This window comes from Acipenser ruthenus, chromosome 45, assembly GCF_902713425.1.
Source record: "Acipenser ruthenus chromosome 45, fAciRut3.2 maternal haplotype, whole genome shotgun sequence".
Classification (NCBI taxonomy): domain Eukaryota; kingdom Metazoa; phylum Chordata; class Actinopteri; order Acipenseriformes; family Acipenseridae; genus Acipenser; species Acipenser ruthenus.
Genome location: NC_081233.1, coordinates 9304726 through 9323718, shown reverse-complemented (window position 1 = coordinate 9323718; position 18993 = coordinate 9304726). Strand labels below are relative to the sequence as shown.

The 18993-nt window shown below is 43.8% G+C and overlaps 1 protein-coding gene and 1 non-coding gene across 4 annotated transcripts; both read right to left on the bottom strand.

The window, feature by feature from the left end:
* Positions 1-490: 490 nt before the first annotated feature.
* On the bottom strand, positions 491-16018 carry LOC117967103 (nuclear receptor subfamily 4 group A member 1-like). Of its 3 annotated transcripts, XM_059013101.1 has the most exons (8): positions 9071-9241; positions 7629-7762; positions 5403-6232; positions 4205-4334; positions 2945-3111; positions 2115-2317; positions 1756-1934; positions 491-1539 (listed from the first exon to the last, which is right to left on the bottom strand). In XM_059013101.1, exons 3-8 carry the CDS (start codon positions 6228-6230, stop codon positions 1283-1285), a joined length of 1764 nt encoding a protein of 587 aa, XP_058869084.1. In that variant the 5' UTR covers positions 6231-6232; positions 7629-7762; positions 9071-9241; the 3' UTR covers positions 491-1282. The 3 variants fall into 3 exon arrangements, with proteins under 3 accessions (XP_058869084.1, XP_058869083.1, XP_058869082.1); XM_059013100.1 differs by lacking the exons at positions 7629-7762; positions 9071-9241 and adding an exon at positions 15677-16018; XM_059013099.1 differs by lacking the exon at positions 7629-7762 and having other exon boundaries at positions 9071-9240.
* Positions 16019-17554: 1536 nt separating this feature from the next.
* trnaa-cgc (transfer RNA alanine (anticodon CGC)) lies at positions 17555-17626 on the bottom strand. Its single transcript has one exon. It is a non-coding gene; the product is annotated as a tRNA-Ala (tRNA).
* Positions 17627-18993: the final 1367 nt, after the last annotated feature.

Sequence of the window (18993 nt, the reverse complement as noted above, 5' to 3'; positions counted from 1 at the left end):
ACCCACTGTAAATGAAAACAATAATTCAAGCCTTCTGAGAAACGAAGGTGTTCAGACCGAGACCTCAGTCAAAACGGACTGTCTACTGGGAAAATGAATGGGATCTAAAATCCCAGGAATATAGAAGAAGAATTATTGGTATGCAAAACAGAATTGTTCTCAGAAATGAATGATTAAATGTTAAAGTGGCTTGCCACAGTAACAAGCTCGGGTTCCTTCCAGGATGATCTTTGGGTTTCGTGGGCTGCTTAGCTGAAGACACTGAAACAGACTTCTAGTCAAACTGTTTGTCATTGAATGTATTGAGTTTATTTCAGACCTACTGTAGAGTGCTTTTTTCCACCACTTAGAAATGTTATTCGTAAAGAACAAATCGATAGAGAGAAACTTCTAAACCCCCGCTCAGAATTCAAAGAGAAGAATTGTCCAGACGTTTGTCTACTTGACTCGGCATCACAGAAATTGAAATAAACTAAAATAAACTCTGAGAAAGACTTGATGGTTGTTATTTTATTTTTTATAATACTTTTTAAAATCGAATATTAAATATATATTACTCGGGGAGAAAAAATAACATGTCACGTAACCATAAAACTGCATAAACTTTCACAAATATAAAGTATTTTTTGTAATATATATATATTATATACATAGAGAAAAAAAAACATAAAATAACTGCAAAATTAATTTGAAACAAAATGTACAAGCGGTTAGCTGTAAGTGCTTATAGCTGCTCATGTTTTGTCACATTTAGTCATAGTACATACGACCGTTAAAAAACATTTAAAGGCCTTTTTAAAAAGTGTATACTGCTTATTCCCCTTCATGGGAGAACATCTGTAAGGCAACATCTGTAATATTAACAGTGGTATCCCCCCCCAGCCAGCCCATATACTGAATGTCCATAGAGTGACACTTTGAATACCCGCCCCCTGCCTGGGCCCCTCCACAGCATGGCTACTCAGTAGTTACTTCAGAGAGGGTGAAACGTACAGTCTTTGAAACATCCTTCTCCAACCGCCAACTGCAGCCTGATTCCTGGTCCTCTTATGAACAACCCCGACAGGTTCTCCCCCACCACTATCTATCAGCTTGAAATCCTTCGCAGTTTTTCTTCCAAAAGTGGAAAAAGGAGGCGGTAGGCACAAGAATAATGTCGGAGCTACCCTTTTTTTTTTTAAAATATATATCTAGGTACGATTTTGAAATTCACTGAGTGGACCCTTCAGTCCGTTTTTGGAAAGGCATGGCGGGGTGCCGGGTGCGTGTCACGGGCCGGTGATCAGAACGGCAAGGTGTCCATGAAGATCTTGTCCACGATGGGCGGAGGAGGCACCAGATTCGCCAGTTTCAGGTAGAAGATGCGCTGGAGACCCTGGGTGCACAGCGTGCGCAGCTCGGGCAGCTTCCCCAGCAGCCTGGACAGGAAGTTGGGCCGGTTCGGCTCGTTCATGCTCGTGGTCACGTGGTCTTTGAGGCAGGTGATCAGCCGGTTCTGGAAGTCTTCCACTTTCTTGGGCTCCTTGAGGCCGTGGCGATCTGAGCAAAGAGGAGGGATAAATGAAAACGAGATTAGATTCGGGTCCGATTTCATTGGATTACAATTTACTGTGCAACACCAGGTATGGAAATAAGCCTCCCGTTGCACAGCAGTTTGATCCATTACTGGTTTTGCGGTGAGTTTAATGAGACACACCTGAGCTTGTTACCTAGACATACATACATACATATATAACTGTAGGCAGAGGCCCCTACCTGTGATGATGACGAGCGCGGCCAGGCAGGCGAAGGACGAGACGTCCATGCTCATGCGATGCAGGCTCTGGGAGAAGTCGATGATGGAGTCGATCCACTCCCCAAAGCCTCTGAGGCACTGCAGCCGGTGCAGGACCGTCCCGTTACAGAACACCAGCTTGTCCTTCTCAGGGCTCGACCTGGAGGAGACAGGGAAGGGTAAGCATCCGGGGGTGTCTTTTAATACCCTCTCTGACCCTCTCTGACTCTCTCTGACCCTCTCTGACCCTCTCTGATCCTCTCTGACCCTCTTTGACTCTCTTTGACTCTCCCTCTCTCTGACTCCCTCTCTCTCTGACTCTCTCTGACACTGTGCTCACCTGTAAGCCAGCCGCAGGATGAACAGCTCCACGAAGGCAGACTCCAGCAGCAGCTCCTGATCCTCCAGGGAGAAGGAGCTGAACCCCGGGATGTTCACTGCCCACTTGCGGATCACGTCCATGGAGTCTGTGAGCAGGTCGTATAACTGCTGGATGTCGCTGGCGTCCTCCTTGTCAGACAGGCTGGCCATCGTCTCCTGATACTGGGGGAGGGACAAGGGTGAGAAAGACCTGGTTTAGAGAACCAAGTGATACAACTGTGCACAGATTTCAAGAATACAGAACAGAGGTGTAGAAAACAGACAAAGGAGAAAACTCCAAATGCATTTCCTGGGCAGGGATTTTAAATCTGGGCACATTTCCAAATGTAAATGTAAAAAATAAATTTAAAGTTTAGAATTTTATAGCAAATTTAAAATAAATTCTGATAAGTTCTAACTAAATCAAAAAAGTATTCTGCAGTTTTTGCTTGGCCATCTCAATGGAATATAAAAGTGTCCCCTTGATCACTTAAAGACTAAATACAAAAATAAACTCTTCATTTAAACACAAATGAAGTCCTTTTCAATGTCTTCGATGCTGCAATGAGTTTTGATTTCTATACATCCATCACTGGGGGTTGTAGAATCCACTCCCCCATTGATAAAGCGTGAAGGATCTCTGAAACGGTCCCATTAGGATGAATGTCCTTGTGACGATTTTGCCCTCATTAGACATTTAACCTTGCAGAGGTGTGAAGGACTTCTCTTCATTAAGCTCAGCATATCTGAATCTAGCACTGCTGAGCGTTTCGTAGTTCTGGATGAGTAAGTAAGTGGAACAGCAGTTACCTTGGAGTAGTCAAGCTTGCCCAGGGTAGGGTTGGAGTCGATGTGAGCTCGCACCAGCGAGGGGATCATACTGACGGGAGGGGCGGACGAGGAGCCCCCATTCAGGACGCTCTTGGGTTTGGAGGGCAGCCTGCCCCGGCGCCCTTTCAGACTGTCCGTTCGCACAACTGCACAAGAAAGAGAAAAGACACGGTTAACCTGCAGGCTCATCTGAGAGTCCTGTAGTAGATACAGGGCTTCCCATTAGTCAGGCATCAGATATGTTAACATTGGTCATCTCTCGGCTCCTTTCAGGTGCAAAACGTCTTCAAGCAAATTCAGATCAGTGTGGTTCAGGCTGTCAGAAAACATCCTAACCAGCTTATCATACTGCCTATGATGCCTGACTAACCTTTGTAAAAGTTTACCATGGTATTTGTGCACAGTATCTTTACAGTTTTCCCATGGTTATATGATGCATAGTTTACCCTGGTTTGCCATGTTTATACACATGCTTGACCATACCTGGCTGTTCTTTACAATGTTTACCAAGCTTCTCAATATGATTTATTGCACTTTGCTGTGCTTTCACTGTGGGCAAGGGAAGATCACCTGGATATAGACTAGATGCAGACCACCTTTAGATGGTCCATTGGGAAGTTGTTAAACGTATGGGAATTTGACTTGCATCTATTTCATTTTATTTGATTTTTTAAGTACAAGTAGTGTGGTTTATTATTTATCGTGCCCAGAGCAATAATAACCACTAGAAATTCCTGCAATAGGAGAGTTGAGAGGCTTAGTGTGTCCCTTCTGAGAGCGCTTAGCAAACCAGTGAGGAATCTGTAGACTCCCTGGAACATTCGAGTGCCAAAAGATCAGACCATTCTAGAATCCTGGTGCTCGAGCCAATCGCCCCTTTGAAGAGATTCCATTGCTGTTTGTTCTAGAAATAAGTTGGCGTATACTGTAGTGTTTTTTAAATTTTATTTAGCTATTATTACCCTTATTAAAGTGTCTCATAGTAAAAACATAGCAAGGTATAACAAAGCATGGGCAAGCATTGTAAAGAACAGTGAGGTATGGCAAAGCATATTGATAAATACGACAAACCAGGGTAAACTATGGTAAATGCATCGTATAATTATGGGAAAAGCATAGGGGGAAAACTGCCATACAAAAATGCAGTGTTCACGCACACACACACACACGTTCATGCACACGCACACACGTTCACACACACACCCCTATCACAGTGATCGTGACCCTCCTCATCCTCACCTTCTTTGACCATCCCCACGTTGAGGCACTTCTGGAAGCGGCAGAACTGGCAGCGGTTCCGTCTCCGCTTGTCCACGGGGCAGTCTTTGTTGGCCAGGCACACATATTTGGCATTTTTCTGTACGGTACGCTGGAAAAGAGAAAGGGGCCGATTTATTTAAAAAAAAAAAAAACACAATCCATCGCAGATTTACATTGTACACAAAAGGCATGGAGCTTCGCTTTGGTCTTTCATTCAAAAAAATAAATAAATAAATATATGTAATCCCGCTTTCCCCATTACCGCCAAGCATAAACCTGTAACCTTATGACTGAACTCACAAGACAATGAGAGAAGTGAAAAACCCTGACCAATTGAAAGTGATTTTTCCATTGGGGAGCAGCGAATCACAGTTCCTCAAAGGACACTGATATAGGCGTAACTGCTATCTGTTATCTGAGTACACACTGTCTTTTATATAGTAACATGAAACAAGCGAACAAACAGCAACGCATGAACCTCTCCACAGCACTGTGCCCGCATGAGAGCGACTGCTTCACTGCCGTCGTGCATTCCCTCATAAGAGTACAGGGAGGATTCAATTCCAACTATCAAACATGCTTCTTCCTTACACTACGGGAGATACATGGTTAGCACAGGGTCCCAAATGCCAGTCTCTGAAGTGAAGCGGTGTTATGGTTCCATGGTTGCTAAGCAACTGTAAAGAAAATCTAGAAGAGGGAGGGGGGAGGATATCTCTCTGCAAACTATATTTAGCTTTAATATTAAAATTAAACTAAAGCACTTTGTTTGTGTGCTATCAGTCTACCTCAGCAGTACAGTGTGTGTGTGTGTGTGTGTGTGTGTGTGTGCGCGGGTGCGTGCATGTCTCTGTGTGTGTGTCTGTGTTTATTGTTGTTTACCAGCAGGTTCACCGAGTGCATGATCATACTGGAATGCAGCAGCAGGAGGTCAAACACAGTGTCAGACACAGCCCTCTATATTTACACTCTCACATTCTCACTCACGTTACCACCCAGCATATGAACAATGCAGGATTCAAACAGCAAAAGAGTTACAGCACCGCAATAAAATACATGGACCAATCATGTACGGCAAGACTGTGCGTCGACAAACACCAGCCTGCTATTAAAATGAGTTCTTACTGGCATGGGGAGCGGGTTTAGAGACAACAGCTTTTCACATTTGAAATCTTACCTTGAAAAACCCTTTGCAGCCTTCGCAGGTGCGCACCCCGTAGTGCTGACAGGACGCGTGGTCCCCACACACCGCACAGAGGCCCTCGCTGGAGCCGGGACTGCGCACCTTCGGGGACGACAGAGGACTGTCTAGGACCGGGGAGGGGTGATCCAGGGGCAGGGCCGGGAAAGCCAGGGGCGACTGGACAAGGCCAAAGACCTCCTGGTCGACGAGGTGCCGCTCCAGCCCGTGCACGGGCGACTGGAGCCTGCCGTCGAGCTCTGCGAAGCTGAAGAAAGACGGCTGGGCGGCGGCGTTCTTCTGGGGGTCGGCCACCCAAGAGTTCAGGCCGTCGTAGCCGGGGGTGGGGGAGTAAGGGCTGAAGGAGCTCTCCCAAGCTGGGACCTGATGCTGAGTCTGAAAGCCGGGGGTGGAGGGGGATGGGATGGAGGCGGGGCTGCCGTAGTAATCCGAGCCGCACGAGGATAAGGTCTCATCCACGAGCCCGGAGGAGGTGTTGAAGGCACCGGGGTAGCAGCCGAACACTTGGAAATCCTCCAGCTTGAAGGGGGTTTGCTGGCTGCTGGTGGTGGTGGTGCTGGTGCTGGTGTTGGCGGATGAGCCTATCTGGCACAGGTAGGCGTCGAACTCCCCGCTGTAGCTGTCCACAAAGGTGTTGAAGCTGGGCAGGGAGGTGGAGGCGGCGGCAGACAGGCCGTGGTTGGTGAGGTCCATGGCGAACTTGTTGCAGAACTCAGGGGTCAGGAACTGCTCAGAGCTGTAATTCTCATATGCTCCTCCAGCTGCCTGGGGTAATGTTCCATACTGGGCTTGAACACAGGGCATCTCTGCAACAACACAGACAGAGAGGGCTTCACAACACTCGCTTTCACCCTTTAAAAGGTGCAAGAGACACATGTGTCCCATAAATACAAATTATACAAACGTTCTTATTTATTTTGCAGTGAAAGGCAAGAAACAGGGTTTGAAAATGTACTGACAGGATGGGTCTGGTCATCCAAATTGTCAGTTTCCTCCTCTCAAATGTTTCTTTTAAGAAGAAACCGTTTGCACAACCGCTCAATTCCTTGTGTACCTTAAGGGGTTAATAAAACAAAATTAAAGGAATGCAATGAATCTGTGTGAAATGCTGGTGGGTGCACGTTTCAGCTCACAATGGGGACTATTTCCCTGAAGCACTGTTCTTAGACATGAACAAGACCGGGACCCATGAGCACTGTCATAAGTCTGTGCCGACCTGCATGAAGTTCAAACAAACGCAAAATAGTACTGCCATTACTACTACTAGTACTACAGTAATCTCGCAAGCTCTTCTGACAAGACTAAAAAATCAAACACATCATCATCATCATCATCATCATTATAATAATAATAATCAGCTCGCTATTTCCTGGACCTTTGAGAAGGTTCTCAGTATAAGTTCTCTATTAGAAGCCTTGCTCTATACTGCTCCCACATCACAAGCAGCCGATAGGGGTGATCCCAGTGCAGATGCCCTGAATAGATGTGTTAAGCCCGTCCAGGCAGTTTCGGGTTGGTGTTTTTCCAGGAGTCTTGAAGTGTTTGGATGCCGATAGGGGCTCCACAGACCGGGTGTCGTGTTACGACTTAATGTACTGAAAAAATCTCACATATAAACGCAACGCGCCAGGGAGATAGACAGGGCTTAGAGAAGGGGTCGTTTTTCAATGTGACGGTGGGTTGGTGTTGTGGGGGTGGGTGTTTGCTTACCCTAATCTTCCCCTTCTCCCTGTACCTACATCAAAACATCCTTTTTTTCAATTTTATTAATGTTGTTTTTAAAAATTGTTACAAACTGTTTTTTGTTATCTTAGTTTATCTAATACAATTAAAACATGTATCTCTTTTGTAAGTTCTGTTTTGATCACATTCCATATTATTTGTGTGTGCGTGCCTGCGTGTGCGTGCCTGCGTGTGTGTGCGTGTGCGTGTGCGTGTGAACCGCTTTAGGATCTTTGTGATGAAAGGCGGTATAGAAATGTAAATCGCTGCTGTTGTTAAGTACATGACAATACAAAGCTACAGAGAACCGCACAGTTAACAGAACCACTTGAGAACATCATGCCAATGGTTCAAATGGGGAGATTCCTTGTGTGCGAGTGTGCCAGTGAGAGACAGGTTTCCAGCAATTCCACAGTGAACACCCACGCCTCGGAGAATCTTCAGGTAATACTGGCTACTCCACAGGAGTTTTAAACATGCCTCATCAGCTCGCTGCTTAGGAACCTGCATTTCATCTCTGATTTCAGTGTTTTCCTGAAAGGCTGGTTAAAATGAATGCGGCTTCTCATTCTGCACCTCCACGCTATTGAGGCTGCCTCTTTCTTCTAGCAGAACTGCAATAGAATACAAAGCGCTGTATCAACGCGAGTCTGCTGTTCAAACAAACCGTCGTTACAGTGGCACGCCATTTCATTTAATGGTCTGTTTTAAAATAGGGCTCATTTGACCTTTTATAGTTTTTGCATGAACGTTTCCATCTCCACACACCTCTCTGCCCTCTCGAGTTGAAAGTGTGCGCACGCCCCCCCCCCCCCCCCTCTCCTTCCCTCCCACTGTACGAGATTAACAAGGACGGACTCCAGAATCTCCGCACACGAACCCTCTCGGGAGGCGGAGCATACCCGCGGAACACACCGCGGACTAGACGACTCGAGGATACATTGAAATGACCATGAATGCAAAACCATACTTGTGATTAAACCTTGCTGGAGAAAGAGAAGCGCTCGATCCGCGCACGCACGCACGCTGTTCAATGCAGCACAAGCGCAACTCACACTTCTGAGTGAAAACGCATCAATCTTATGTCAAATGGGAAGTGAGTTAGTAATGCATGATTTTTTTTTTTTAAAGCTGGGATGTGTATGGTTTATTTTTTATCAGTGTAATGCAATTGACTCGCTCGTTTCTTTACAATAGTATTATAGTTGTGTATACCCAAATATTCAGCAACGCTACGCTTATTGCACATAAGAACTGTGCAGATACACAAAGCAATAGATTACATTGCATTATTATTATTATTATTATTATTATTATTATTATTATTATTATTATTATTATTATTATTATTGCGAGGAAATGATCATTCAGAAAAATAAATTTAATCACTAAAAGGCAACATAACTTTTTAAAATCACAATATTCGTTTAATGTCAATTTAAAAAAATACAGGTAATGAGAAGACTAATTCTACCTGGTAATAGAGATACCCCCCTAAACATGCATTCTGCTTGATAATAATAATAATAATAATAATAATAATAATAATAATAATAATAATAATAATAATACACGCACACACACCCCTAAATATTCCACACCTGTGTTATTTCGCATAGATCCGTGTCTAGTAATCGTGCCCCCAGTGACCGCTGTTCAGCTATCGTGTCCCACCTCATCATTAAACGAAGCCTACAACACTACTGTACGCTACTCATGTGTTGCTGCTTTACTGTTGAGCTGGTCCAGTCTTATATATCATTTGAATACATTAAAACACGTTAACATTACTGGACTGTCGATATGAAATGTGTAGAGAGTAGCTAAGCATAGCACGCCCATTGCAAGAAGTACAATCACATGCAAGTTAGTTACGTTTAAAAATTATAATAATAATTATAATAATAACCACAAGAACTCACCTGCGTCTATGTTCCTTCTTATACAACGACGTGCAAGAAACTCTGCGACTATCTTTAAATCCAACGAGCAGAGTGAGTTAGCGCCTATACAGAACTCGCTCTCATAACATCTCCCGGCTCAGAGCTGCTCTGTCATTGAGCGTTTCACTTGCAGCGCAACATTATTGTATTAAAACACGAAGCCCATTTAAGGATACGGGCGGAGATCTTTCCGGCAGCCGACCAATGAGGAAGCCCGGCACTAACAGACGTCCTCCAGGCTGACGCACAAACGGGGTTCCATTGACGCACAAACAGGCGGAATTGTGTGATCTAAAAATAGCCCAGAGCGACAAGGCTACACGAGTGATCGTATAACTGCCGGAATGAACTAAATTTAGACGTGGTATGACATAAATAGGCTCCGGCATGGCAGAAAAGGGATAACGCTTAATTTAATCATGCTGTAACACGAATACAGGGTTTACAAACGTCTGTGACGACAGTAAAAGCAGGTCGCATGACTGGGCAATGAAAAGTATTATTACTGTATTATTGACATCATACACTGCTGGTGTTTGCTCAAAAAGGGGTTCCCTGCTCGCTTTGGACTGGAGCTCAATGCACGGCTACGTGCGTGTGACAAGGAAAGCCACCGCAAACAAACTTGCGCTGACGACAATGCAGCAAGCGCGACTGCTAGTCCCAGACGCCTCTGAACAGTGCCGAACGTCTCCACTAAGAATACCCCCTGTCAGTATTTTGAATAGGGAGTGTTCTTCAAGTCAACACAACAGCGACTGCTACAGCACTGCGCCTCTAAAGACTACAGAGACTTTCGTTTACTAACAAAACAAAAGCACTATGTTTTTCTTTCCTTAGTAATCGTCAACACAGTATCTAACAATGATCGGGGTCAGAACGCCCCCTCCTGCGCAGGCGCATTAGCTGTGGAGGGGCAGCAGTAATATACAATAGGTATATACAGAGAATGAACTCTTAAAGGCGACGGCAATATACCATGAGCAGGGGTGGAAGTGAGACTCCCATCGCAGAGTAGTGTGATCCGTTCCTATTCCATATCTGGCGTGTTTATAACCAATCACAAAAGCCATCAAAAGAAGTCCTCCATTAGTGTTGATAAAATAGTGCAGCATGCGTTGCGTGTGTATAGGACTGTGTGTACATCACTTCACTTCATAGGGGAATGACAGCAGGGATGGAAATCATACTCCTATTGCATAGCAGTTTCACCCATTCCAGGTTTTATTAGGAGCTTGATTAGCCGCAGTGTGTAACAAGCTCAGGTGCACCTTATTAAACACCTGGACCACACTGCTATGCAACGGGAGTCTTATTTCTGTCCCTGGACTGTGAAAGAAAATTAGAATGGGAAATAAACTGGTTTAAGCTGTACACTCACTACCGTGCAAACACCTGGATACATTTGTGCCCACATGTTTAAAGCTTTTACATATTCTGCATTAGAGGGTAAGGAAAACATGCTGATAAAATGCACACCTGTCATTGTAAACACTAGTATAATGCTTGGCTGTTGTCCAAACATCATTATTTATAAGGGTTCCCTAATCCTAACAGCTGAGAAAAGGGAAGCGTTCTTATCGTGTTTCCTCAGTGAATGAAAACAACCACTTTCACACCGCTGCTTTGCATTTTTAGAAATGAATTTAACAACCTCTTTTACAGCAGAGAGAGGATAGGCCACAGGTATCGTACAACTGCCATGGAAAAAAGATAAAGGGGCGGGACCGGGGCAGGGGGAGGGACCGGGGGCGGGGGGGTTAATCTCTTCCTGATAATAAAAGCACTTCTGACGGATTGCATAACAAAAGAAAAAAAACCTGTTTACACACAGAGAGGATTTACATACACTAGCAGGTTGAGAAGATACCAATGATCGCTTCTCAAACGTTTCCAGTTAACCAAACACATCACTATTAAACTGCGTTTAAATATTTCACTTTTTTTATTTAGGAAACCAGATATACAGGGTGTCCTCTGAGGAAGGCATCACAGATATACAGGGTGTCCTCTGAGGAAGGCATCACAGATATACAGGGTGTCCTCTGAGGAAGGCATCACAGATATACAGGGTGTCCTCTGAGGAAGGCATCACAGATATACAGGGTGTCCTCTGAGGAAGGCATCACAGATATACAGGGTGTCCTCTGAGGAAGGCATCACAGATATACAGGGTGTCCTCTGAGGAAGGCATCACAGATATACAGGGTGTCCTCTGAGGAAGGCATCACAGATATACAGGGTGTCCTCTGAGGAAGGCATCACAGATATACAGGGTGTCCTCTGAGGAAGGCATCACAGATATACAGGGTGTCCTCTGAGGAAGGCATCACAGATATACAGGGTGTCCTCTGAGGAAGGCATCACAGATATACAGGGTGTCCTCTGAGGAAGGCATCACAGATATACAGGGTGTCCTCTGAGGAAGGCATCACAGATATACAGGGTGTCCTCTGAGGAAGGCATCACAGATATACAGGGTGTCCTCTGAGGAAGGCATCACAGATATACAGGGTGTCCTCTGAGGAAGGCATCACAGATATACAGGGTGTCCTCTGAGGAAGGCATCACAGATATACAGGGTGTCCTCTGAGGAAGGCATCACAGATATACAGGGTGTCCTCTGAGGAAGGCATCACAGATATACAGGGTGTCCTCTGAGGAAGGCATCACAGATATACAGGGTGTCCTCTGAGGAAGGCATCACAGATATACAGGGTGTCCTCTGAGGAAGGCATCACAGATATACAGGGTGTCCTCTGAGGAAGGCATCACAGATATACAGGGTGTCCTCTGAGGAAGGCATCACAGATATACAGGGTGTCCTCTGAGGAAGGCATCACAGATATACAGGGTGTCCTCTGAGGAAGGCATCACAGATATACAGGGTGTCCTCTGAGGAAGGCATCACAGATATACAGGGTGTCCTCTGAGGAAGGCATCACAGATATACAGGGTGTCCTCTGAGGAAGGCATCACAGATATACAGGGTGTCCTCTGAGGAAGGCATCACAGATATACAGGGCATCACACGCATGATTGCCAACATCGGTGGTGTCCATTTCTTTCAGGTGTGAATGTCTTTAAGCAAAGCAGAACACATTCGGATGATTTTGATCAGTCAAGAGCTTGCATGATTTAACAGAGCACAAAACTATCCCTGGTCTAAACAGAGTCCCTCTGACAGCCGCTCTGCTCACAGCGAATTCACATTCCAGGAGTTCTCCAGGAATGGCAATGGCAGAGGAGAGCGTGCCTCTACGTAATAGACGGGGACAAGAATGAGAAAGGATTACAGCAGAGGCCTGGGAGATCCCTGAGAAAAGCGCCAAAGCCATCTGCTGCAGGAAACACTTTCCACAAACTCCTAAAATGGAAAAGCTATAAATACTGACACACCTCCCGCAGCCGAGCCAGAGTGAGCGTGCCAGACACAGTAAACATTGTCCTTACTAGGGAGGCTCTGCTAGCTCGTCTTCAACTTGAAAAGGAGCCCATTCACTCAGACAGTGGATTTCAACCCAGGTCCTGAAGACCGTTCTGGTACTTTAAACTTTTTACTCTGGTGTAAAACAGGCAGACACAAAACTAAATCAACAACTAATGTTAGTGAAATAGCAATAAAAAAAAAAAAAAAAACATAGTTCACATAGTTTACATGCTTAGTGAACGATCCAGCACAAAACTTCTTTCTGTATTACAAAACAGGAAAACACACTTAAAGCTGCGTAAGAGTTACGACTGGTTTCACAGACCCCGGTTAGCACTAATCTTGGTCTACTTAATGTTAACTTAGGTAAAAAGAAACAATGTAAAGCTGAGGGAACACAAAGCCACTTTTTCAGGAGCAGTGGCTTGAAACCTGGTTCCAGGAGACTGGGAGACCTAGTCTGAGGCAACTGTGCTGAATCAAACCCCAAGTCTCTCCTGGTGGTCCAAGCCACAAAGTGGCTTTGTGTTCCCTCGACTTTAGAGACCCTACACGTGATGTCTATTGTGTTTCATGGTTGGATGCATTGATTTCAGAGGGGGCGGAAGGGCTTTGGTTAACATTGGGTCTGGTTACAGTGTCCAGGTGTTGTCCCGTGTTCCCCTGGTTCTATTAATAGCTTGCAGGAAACACATAGATGTATTGTGCAACCCTTCCACCTGCTGACAGACACAATTCAGCTTGGCAGGGAGAATGAATGAGCGCTTGTTATCTTTTCCTGGTTCGCTGGGTAACCACAGCCATTCCCCAGCCAGCACATACCTTAAAATCAGCTGCAGGTAGATCAGTCTCGTCATCACCTGCACACAGGCTTCCAAAAACAGCCTGCTGATGTGTGTGGACACAACTGCATAGGTTTGTCCTTCCACCCCTGTCCAAAATCAGTGTCCCATGAACCCCACCTCGAAACACAACAGATGCTCTGAGTTCACACGTCACGTGGAGCTCCAGTCGTAAGCTGCCGTGCATTTAGTGACCTCAAAGCAAAGCTGAGGCTACAGGCTCAAACTCAGACACCCTGCTCATAATGTATTCACTTCCTATAAAATCATAACAATGAAAAGTGTACACACAAACTACTGCTATTAAACGCAAATACAATGGGTTCATAACCAGGTCCTATGTTCTAAGCACAGGATCACAATCTTTGCACAGGATACATACATTTAAGAGTGAGTGAGGAGGAAACTAACAAATAGGACGACCAGATCCAACCTGCCAGTACATTGTAAACCGCCCCTCATTGCAAAAATAAGAGAGTTAGCATCATTTTAATTTGTGGGACACGTATGTCCCTTATACCTGAATAAACTTTTTGCCCATTATTATTCTTTTGTTGTTGTGTTTCCAGACACTGGTTTTTCCCAACAGACCCTCACAAGAAAGCGTCTGGTTTCAAAAGAAGCCACTGCGCTTGACATTGTAGCCGAAATCCATCTTTGCCCTCCCGAGCTGCGAGTTTACTTAGCTGTCAGAGGTTGATTTCAACAGCCAAGCAGGGCAGATTAAATTCAGTCTTACTACTAATTACAGCACTGCAGCTTTGCTAAAAGAAACGAGATACAGAAGAGCTTGAACATGCAGTAAAAATAGCCAGAGCCCACTGGAGGTTGGGGTTACGAAAACAGCTTTACAAAACTCGATAAGCATGCAGAAAGGGGGTGGCAGTATTAAACAGGATTAGGAATAAAGGCTTGTCCATTTGAACCCCCTCCCCCTCCCCCTCCTCCTCCTCCTCCCCCCTCCCCCTCCTCCTCCTCCCCCTCCTCCTCCTCCCCCCCTATATTTATCCCGAGGAACCTGCAAAGTTAAAGCAAAGGTCCTGGGTGAGTTCTATCTGCAGCGACGATGACATCATATGGGTTGTGTTATCTGATTGGACTGGTACAGTCAGCATTCAGATTGAGAAGCTTAACTTGTAGCATTGGAACTGTCCTATTAAACCTTCCGGTGCAACACTTCCTGCAAAGCGTTTCGATTCATTCCAGATCATGCTCAGGCCTGTCTAATTAAGTATGTTAGTAATACCAGGAGTGAGTGTTGGCAAGCATTGATTATCGGTCACTGTATTAATAACACGCCTCTGTTTTATTGAGCAGCCCCGGGAGGTGTGATTAATGAAGCTCAATAATAATAATAATAATAATAATAATAATAATAATAATAATAATAATAATAATAATAATAATAATGTAATTAAATGTAAAAAATAACATGATATCTTGTAACAATTGTAAGTCGCCCTGGATAAGGGCGTATGCTAAGAAATAAATAAATAATAATAATAATAATAATAATAATAATAATAATAATAATAATAATAATAATAAGCTCGCAGTGACGGCTGATGAACGGCAGTAATGCTTGTCTTTGGGATTCTTGTGATGAAGGGCGCTATTGAAATGTGAATAACACTATATTGTATTGTATTGTATTGTATTGTATTGTATTGTATTGTATGGTATTGTATTGTTTTGTTTTGTAAAATGCAGCATTTCGGTCTGTTACTGTAGTAACAGAATTACAGATATGTTGATTTTAATCTGTAGATGGATAAAGATGCTCTGCACACGATTTTAACAATTATACAAATGGCTTAATTAAATAAAACGCAGGTGAATCAGCAGACAGGTGATGTGTGATGTGCAGGGTTATCTGTACAGCGCACATCCACGTGTGGAGCTGTGACCGCGGACAGCAGCACAGTACTAGTTTTAATTAAATAAAAACGCAGGTGAATCAGCAGACAGGTGATGTGTGATGTGCAGGGTTATCTGTACAGCGCACATCCACGTGTGGAGCTGTGACCGCGGACAGCAGCACAGTACTAGTTTTACACGAGTAAGACTTTCATAAAAAGCGTATATAGGGTTTTATTATGATATTATTCATAGACACTGAATGATATTCAATAAATGCAAAAAACTCAAACCCCGTCTAAAATGAATGAGGGCATTGATACATTAATGAAGAAAAAACAAAATAAAAATAAAAATAAACAGACAAACAGCACCAAACCAAAAGTAACACAAATAAAACATGCGTTTCGCAATTGGGATGTATTGAGATGCTTCGCATTACTGCACAGTACTCACCGCTCGCTTCTCATCTTGCCGAGGTATTCGGATGCACCGCTGGTGTCTGCTTCATAAACGCTCCTGATAAGAGAGACTGCAAGGATTAGGGTACGATCGAGAGATGAACGCAAAGCTCTACCCAGGCACCAGCATCCGACACGCTTTTCCTTTCACTCTCTTCCTCGTAGCGCGGATACCGCTACAATGCCGCCACTGTCTCACAATCGGCCCTTTCAAACGCTTTGCCATTGCAATTTGCATCAAGGAAAACCAGCCCGGTAACAATAGTTGCGGGTTTTCTTCTCCGCCGCTGTAATCTGACGCTCCCGCCTCAGTTTTTTCCAGTCGCACACACTGCGCTATGCAGTTTTTTCTGGCCAGAAACTACGAGATCATTGTCTTTCGCAGTGCAGGGGCAAGTCTCTCCGATGACGTCAATTCAGGGCTCCATTGACGTAGGTGGAATCCCTTGTGGTTAAGTCAATGGGCTGCGAACACAAACACGAAGTGAGCTAAATATACGCACTGAAACAATGTGTCTTGTGTCTGCCGCGGCTCTGACACAAAAGGAACTCGGATCACTATAGTATACCTGTTATAGGATTTCAGGGATTTTACAGAAGTAAGCAGGTACAGTTACATCACACCTCCATTCTATTTTTGACTGTTCGTTTTTTAAAACAAGAACATCCAATTACACACGATCACAAACACGTTCTCATTCTCTAAAACCAAACAATTAGTTTCTGATAACCGTATTAAGAATTACAGACACTATTCTTAGTAGGTGAAAACACTACATTGGAAATGAGTTCCGTTCGTGGAGTAATGGTAAGGAGAAAGCAATGAGCTTTTCTTTAACTGCGCGTCTTATCACTGTCTTTGCATTATAAATAACCATTATTCTTTTTGCACCAAATAATGTCTCCTACACGGAACGACGCGGAAGGTGTGCTGCACAATTCTAGACGGGTCTGGTGCATCAGAACAATACCGAGGCGTTTCCAGTTCCACATGTGAAACCCTATTGGAACAGGGCGGGTCTCTAAAGTATTTTCTCTGTCGAGTTCTGACTCCCACGGAAATTGTAATTCATGCAATTTAAAGAAAAGCGCCTCTCGCCCTCTAGCGGCAAAAATAAACTACATTTATATTAGAACATAAGGAGGCCATTCGGCCCATCTTGCTCGTTTGGTTGTTAGTAGCTTATTGTTCTCAGAATCTTAATATTGCAGTTGGCTTTACACTGCCGTCAATAGATGCACATCCATACTGTAATAAAAGTGCCCTTTTATATGTTAGGGCTGGATAGACAGACAGACACATAGACAGACAGACAGATAGATAGGGTGCTTTTGTGAAAGTTACATAACTGTCCCCAGCTTAAAAAAAAAACAAAAAAACAGCTTGCTTTACAAGTACAGTGCGTGACGTATGGATTTCACAAGCTGCGGGTTGCTTTTCCACATGGTCACCACAGGACGAGTGACATCACCAGAGACAGGGCTTGAGAGGCTGAGATGTGGCTCGTCGCTCCACGGGCTGTTCTGATTGGCTGGTTGAGAGTTTGTCCGGCGGCATGCCAAGCTCGAGACTCTGTACCCGCCGGCCGACACTCGATCAAATCGGCGACATCAGAAAGTCTGGCCAAGAAAAGCGGATGTAGTTAATAGCAGAAGCTGACAACACCAGAAATTGAAGACGAGTGGAGCACACAACTTTACTTGTGTGTAGCTTCTATTCATTTCAATCTTTTTTTAAACTAAATTACAACTTCATTTTTTTATAGTAAGAATAAAAGGTGCTTTTTTAAGTTTAGAAATGCAAATTTAGAAAAAAATAAATATATAATTAATGTATACATTATTTTAATGAAATAAAATTAAATAAAATAACTGGAGATGCCGGGGATTGAACCCGGGACCTCACACATGCGAAGCGCGCGCTCTACCACTGAGCTACATCCCCATGATGCTTTATGCGCATGTGTGCCAATAACAGGCTACCCTTTATCATAATAGTTTTTACTTCAGTGCTAAAAAAATACACCGCTATCAAAACAAATTGAACGCATCCTACCAGATATACACATATAACATAGATTTTGTTTTAGCATCAGTGAAAACAAAAGTGAAAAAAACTGCAATGGATTGCCCTGGAATCGAACGCGCACATTAGCGATTATGACCAGAGAATCAAGTTTTCAAACAGAAGTTTTAAAAATGCGCTTTTTGTTTTGTTTTGTTTACTTGCATCGTTGTTAAGTTTCGCCTGTCGTTTGGCGACAATGTATTATTAGATCAAATAAACAATTCAACACATTTATTGAACCCGCTCACGCCATTCACACCCACTTTTTATTTATTTAAAATCGATTCATTTGTTGTGTTTTAAGGCGTCTTAAAAAAAAAATCCGACCTGTCTTAGTGTCCCGGAACTTGGGGGCCAGTTGGCAACCCTAGTTTATCACACTTACATTTTTGCATGCAAGTGTGATAAATTATCTCGTGATCTCGACATAACAGTGTTTTTTTTCCCCGATGGCCTGAGCGAGCCGCCGTAAATGTACTTGCTTTCACTGACTGAGCAGTAACTGCAATGACAATAGATGAACACTAGAGGGCGACTTATGCTAACCATTCAGCCGCTCCTGCATCATAAAACGAATCCGCGCTGAAGACGGTGTTGTAGAGGGAGTCAGAGACTGTTAATTCCAGATTCAGTTTTACATATTTTTTTTCCCAAAGGGGGGGGGGGTCTTTTAACACATAAATGAATTGATAACATATCTAAAATTAATTTCAGACAATGGAAGTGAAGACTGCGGAGAGGCGCGTGAGGGAGCAGGTGCGCGGGGCGAAGCACCAGACAAGCAGATAGTCGGATATTTGTTATTTGCCGGTTATGAATGACGTAGAAGAACTGGCTTAGCGAGTTAAACTTTAACAAACACAGTGACGCTTTAACGCATTTTAACAATAGAAGGGATAAACCATGATAAAACACAAAAACACACACTAACATCGCCTAGAACTTTAGGATTGAGACAATACAAAAATAAAACATATCTCAATCACGTGTGTGTGTGTGTGTGTGTGTGTGTGTGTATATATATATATATATATATATATATATATATACGTGATTGAGATAGTTTTAAGTATAGTATATAAAAAACTACAAACCGGTATGTAATTCAATGTGTTAACGTAACATTATTCAGCAGGTTAAACTGAACTTCATGAAGCAAAACGAATTAGTTGTACAGGGCGATGCAAACCTCACTGGCTGTCCATTACCGGAGAGGGTGGCGTGAGGAGGAGCAAACTGTCTGC

Bases quoted from the DNA above. Each gene is read 5' to 3' on its own strand.
- LOC117967103 (XM_059013100.1), bottom strand. From the start codon at position 6,230: ATGCCCTGTGTTCAAGCCCAGTATGGAACATTACCCCAGGCAGCTGGA. The intron at 4,335-5,402 runs GTAAGATTTCAA...TCTCTTTTCCAG, and splicing joins GCTGCAAAGGGTTTTTCAAG to CGTACCGTACAGAAAAATGC. The intron at 3,112-4,204 runs GTGAGGATGAGG...TTTCTTGTGCAG, and splicing joins CGTGGGGATGGTCAAAGAAG to TTGTGCGAACGGACAGTCTG.